General features: G+C 46.0%; 1 protein-coding gene across 1 annotated transcript in view; it reads left to right on the forward strand.

Moving 5' to 3' along the window:
- The window catches only part of PCCB (propionyl CoA carboxylase, beta polypeptide), a 70466-nt gene extending 65764 nt beyond the window's left edge, over positions 1 to 4702 (forward strand). Inside the window, exons 11-15 of the mRNA XM_012663383.1 lie at positions 1331 to 1438; positions 1688 to 1788; positions 2173 to 2271; positions 3301 to 3400; positions 4435 to 4702. Coding sequence (XP_012518837.1) covers positions 1331 to 1438; positions 1688 to 1788; positions 2173 to 2271; positions 3301 to 3400; positions 4435 to 4556 — 530 coding nt within the window. The 3' untranslated portion in view covers positions 4557 to 4702. The remainder of the gene's footprint in view (positions 1 to 1330; positions 1439 to 1687; positions 1789 to 2172; positions 2272 to 3300; positions 3401 to 4434) is intronic.
- Positions 4703 to 4910: the final 208 nt, after the last annotated feature.

A 4910-nucleotide genomic window follows, 5' to 3' on the forward strand; every position in this document is an offset into this window, starting at 1 on the left:
CACTAACCATATTTAAAGTACTCAATAATTCAGCTTTTGGGCCAGGTGTGGTGTCTCATGCCTGTCATCCCAGCACTTTGGGAGGCTGAGGTAGGAAGATCACTTGAGGCAAAGGAGTTCAAGGTCCCATCTCAAAAAAAAAAAAAAAAAAAAAAAAAATCCAGGCTAATTAATCTTGGGTGGTCCCAAATAGCTAGGCCTGTAGTCCTAGCTATTCAGGACAGTAGCCACAAATGACCAGCAGCTACTATTTCAAACAGCACAGTCAGAGAACATTTTCCATCATCACAGAAAGTTTCTTTGGGCAGTGCTGGTATAGGTCAGTTTGGGGGGGAATGGATATTTTAACAATATTTATTCTTCTGGTGCATGACATGTGAGTTTATTTGTAGATAGTCTTTATGAGATTACAGAAGTTTCATTCTATTCCTTGTTTATTGCTAGTTTTTAATCATGAATGGATATTGAATTTTGTCAGGTGGTTTTTGTACATCTATTAAGATGGTCATATAGTTTTTCTCCTTTAATAATTTCGTTGGTTTTCACATGGTAAAATCAATCTTGAATTCTTGGGATAAAACCCTACTTGGTCATTATATATTATGTTATTATATACTGGGCTTCATTTAATGATATATGCCTTAAAAAGAAAGGCTATCTGCATTTATGTTTGTGAGGGCTTTTGGTCTGTATTCTTTTCAGGATACTGTCCTTATCTTGTTTTGGTATCAGGGTAATACTGGCCTCATAGAATAAGTCAGAAACCCTCCTAGGAGGGAAGATTTACTGATAATTGAGCTCTTACTCTGCACACTTTACATTCCCATAACCTTTAATCCTTATAACCATGCTAGGAGGTAGTAACGTCCTTACTTTTTGGGTGAGGAACCTTAGGCTACAATGGTCATTTCTTGAGGGCACGTGGCTATAATTGCTAGAGCCAGAATGTGATTCTCAGCTCCAGGGACTCTCTGAAGACCTGCTCCTGAATGAAGCCTCCCCTGATGGCTCCACAGCCCGGCTGTGCCTCTGCTGTCGCCGTCCTTCAGTCTCTGGGGCACAGCCTGGCTGCCTGTGCTGGGCTGTGCTCCCAGCTAGGGAGCATGTGGGGTGAGGCTACTCTTGCGTCCTCTTTGGCCAGTGCTGGGTGGGTTCTTTATCTTTCCTATTTTTCCTGGGTCGTGAGGGTTCCTTATTATCATTCCGACAGGAAGAAACTATGGAGCCTCCATAGAAACAAGCCTTGGATGGTTGCTGAAGACATATTCCCATTGTAGGTGGAACTGGGAATTGCCCAGAAGCTCAGCACAGATAATCTCTCTCTTTCTAGGATGCTTGGATATTAATTCATCTGTGAAAGGGGCTCGTTTTGTCAGATTCTGTGATGCATTCAATATTCCACTCATCACTTTCGTTGATGTCCCTGGCTTTTTGCCTGGTAAGTGGTCGACAGAGGAGGGAGGGGGCCAGGAGAGGTGGTTTTGCCCAGTAAGGCACCTACTTTATTTGGGGATTTTCTTATAAAATTCCCTAAGGACGTGTGACTTTTCCATATTCTGGGTGTCCAGAGGCAGGGCTGTGTGAGGGATGGCCCTGTCTGGAGGTGGGGAAGACCGCCCAGCTGAGAGTGGCAGACAAACCTCGTGAGGACTCTCACGGGTATCTAGTAACTCTTCCTCATGCCCAGGCACAGCACAGGAGTACGGGGGCATCATCCGGCATGGCGCCAAGCTTCTCTACGCATTTGCCGAGGCAACTGTGCCCAAAGTCACAGTCATCACCAGGAAGGTGAGGCCCTCACGCTGGAGGCTGTGACCCTGCTTGCTGCTGTGGTGGGAGGCCTGGCCAGGAATTTCTCCAGGGCTGGAAGGAGGGGTACTCCTTGTCTATCCTTAAAATGATCTTTTGAGGACAGCGCTTCCAGCCCTGCAGACACGCCCTACAGTGATGTCTGTGGTCTTTTAACACAAGGGAACTGAAAGCAGCAGTGGTAAAAAGCCAGGAAAAACAATGAACAGTAGCTGTGAAAGGCCTCACAGACCTTGGGCCTTTAGGAGCCCAGGAGGGCTGTTCTTGTTCTGTGTCCCCATTTCACCTGCCTTCTTGAGGTCTTTCAGGGAAATGATCTGGTTGTCTCAGGCTCTAACCATTCAGTATTTGGGCCTGTTCTAGGCCTATGGAGGTGCCTATGATGTCATGAGTTCCAAGCACCTTTGTGGTGACACCAACTATGCCTGGCCCACAGCAGAGATCGCAGTCATGGGAGCAAAGGTGAGGACCTCTAGCTTTCTTTCCCCTTTTCTGGGTCCAGGGACTGTATTCTTCTAGCAGGAGCTCAAAACACAGCTGGGAAATGTTGGAGAGAGGCCCCTAAGATGGGCCAGGACTGAAGGGAATAGGACCTGGACATTGGCAAGTCTCCCTGGGGCTCCAGAGCTAGTGCTGTCTCCTGTCCTATACTCTCACTCTAGGCACATGCTGGTGTCTTCATGCCAGGGTGGGTGGGGCAGGTGAAAGGTGTGAAAAGTGAGAGGGGCCCAGAGTGGGTTTTGAGATTGTAAGTAAAGGGGGTAGAGGGTTGAGTCAACTGAACTAATCTTTGGAAGGATTGGCCATTCCCCCCACCCAGCCCCACCTCAGCTTCCAGGGGGGCCCCAGAGCCACTGCTTTCCAGCCCGTAAGAAGCTGAACTGTAGTTCTGATGTGGCAGACTTTGGGCAAGGTACTTCCTGTTGCTTGACCTATTCCCCACACCTCCTCTGCTTTGAAATCGCTATTGGGGTTGAAGCAGGTAACTCCCAGGGCTCCCCAGAGCTGACGTAACAGGTGTTCTGACTTGAAGGCCAATCCTTCTACATTTGCAGTTCAGTCTTTCCTCCTCTGGCCACTGAATTGTATATTTAGCCTCTGGGTAATGAAAAAAGAAAACGGCATTTTTAATTCCCCTTGACACAAAGGACCATGGATTTAATATAGAAAAATAGGCAAAACATCTTGACCTTAAAGAAGGATGATGAGTGCAAATGGAGAGGGGTGGGATGGAATCTGGGAAGAGAAGCTACTGGCTTTCCCCTGAGCTGCCCTTCTTTTGGGCACAGCTGAGCACTCCATTGTACAGCCCCTGGGGTCATGATGGGCAACCCCAGGCAACACTTGCCTCTATGCTCTGGCCTTTGGAGCTGGCACTTCTCTCCAGGAGACTTTGATTCACCAAGAGTTTTGTAGCCACACACGGTAATAATGAGTAGGTCTGTCTGGGTTGTGACCTCCAGCAAAGTTCATTAACTCCTCTTATCACAGGGCGCTGTGGAGATCATCTTCAAAGGGCATGAGAATGTGGAAGCTGCTCAGGCAGAGTACATTGAGAAATTTGCCAACCCTTTTCCTGCAGCAGTGAGAGGTAGGGGACTGTGGTGTGGAGGGCAGCTTTGGTCACTTGCTCATTCTCTCTCTCTCCAAAAAGTCTCACATAACTACCTTTTGCTGTTGTAGTCTAATATGTTGACTAGTGAAGTTTGGGGCTATCTCTGGGCAGTCATTATTCAGGGACAGTGGTACCTTTGCAGGCTACTTTGGTAACCAGGAGATGAAAACAACATTGCTGAAGTGCGTAAATTTCTAGATGATATTTCAGTTATTGAGTGCTGTGTAAAAATCCACCCCAAAACTCAGTGGCTTAAACCAATTACATTTTTTTCCTGTTTGTGGTTCTGAGGGTTAGCAACTTGGTTTGAGCTCAGCTGGGTGGGTCTTCTTTCAGTTTTGCCTGGGATCACTGATACAGCTGTAGTCAAAGCTTGGCTAAGGCTTGATAGTCCAAAATGGCCTCACTTATGTGGTAGGTGCTGGCCATTACTTAGACTGTTTCCCCTGAGGTCTCTTACTGTAAAGGAGGCTAGTGCAGGTTTCTTTACATGCTGTCCTGAGGATAGCAGGGAGGCAAGGGAAGCTGCTAGGCCCCTGGAGGCCTGAGCATGGAAGTTGCACAATGTCACTTTTGCCACATTTTATTGGCCAGTGCAAGTCATAAGGTCAGGTGAAGGAATAGAATCCACCTCTTGTTGGGAGAAACAGCAAAACATTGCAGAAGGACTTATGTACCAGATGGATGGGAGGAATTGTAGCCATTTTTGAAAATATAGATGTATTTTCTTAATTTTATTTCCTATTGAATTTATCTTGGCAGGATGGAGGTGTTGGAGCAAGCAGGTTGGGGAGGGTGTAAAATTTTCCTTTTTTTGCTAAGTGCTCCTAGGCCAGAGTTTGGGGGCTTGCCAGAAGAACAGGCAAACTCCTGGGATGCAGGTTGGGTCCTGCTCACACTGTTGGCTCCAGGGATGGTGCCCAGGCTGAGTACAAGGTTGAGAGTGGGTGGGTAGAGGTGGCATCATCTGGGGATGCAGGTGATCTACTTCCTTTTCTGTGCTTCACCAGGGTTTGTGGATGACATCATCCAACCTTCCTCTACTCGTGCTCGAATCTGCTGTGACCTGGATGTCTTGGCCAGCAAGAAGGTACAACGTCCTTGGAGAAAACATGCAAATATTCCATTGTAAACAAATCAAAGGAAAGTAAACCAACAGCTGAATTACTGTCTGCCCATTTGTACCCCATCCCTGCCTTTTGCGGTCATGAAACCTGGGAATCTAAATATCAGTCATAACTTAGAATGGCTAAGGTTATTAAATTCTAGAAAAATCTCTTTTGTGCCTTATTGTAAGATTATTTACTTTTATAACGTAAAATCTTAATTGGCATTTTTAGCATAAATGTCATTTTATATGGTAGAAATATGAAAAATCAAACTAGAAAACTAGAAAGAAAACAGTACGTGATATTATCACCTAGAGCTGATCTTCACACTTCTGTATATTGTCCTTTTTCCTCCAATAATTAATTTTTCCTCCATA

This window comes from Propithecus coquereli, unplaced genomic scaffold, assembly GCF_000956105.1.
Source record: "Propithecus coquereli isolate 6110/MARCELLA unplaced genomic scaffold, Pcoq_1.0 Scaffold12, whole genome shotgun sequence".
Classification (NCBI taxonomy): Eukaryota; Metazoa; Chordata; class Mammalia; order Primates; family Indriidae; genus Propithecus; species Propithecus coquereli.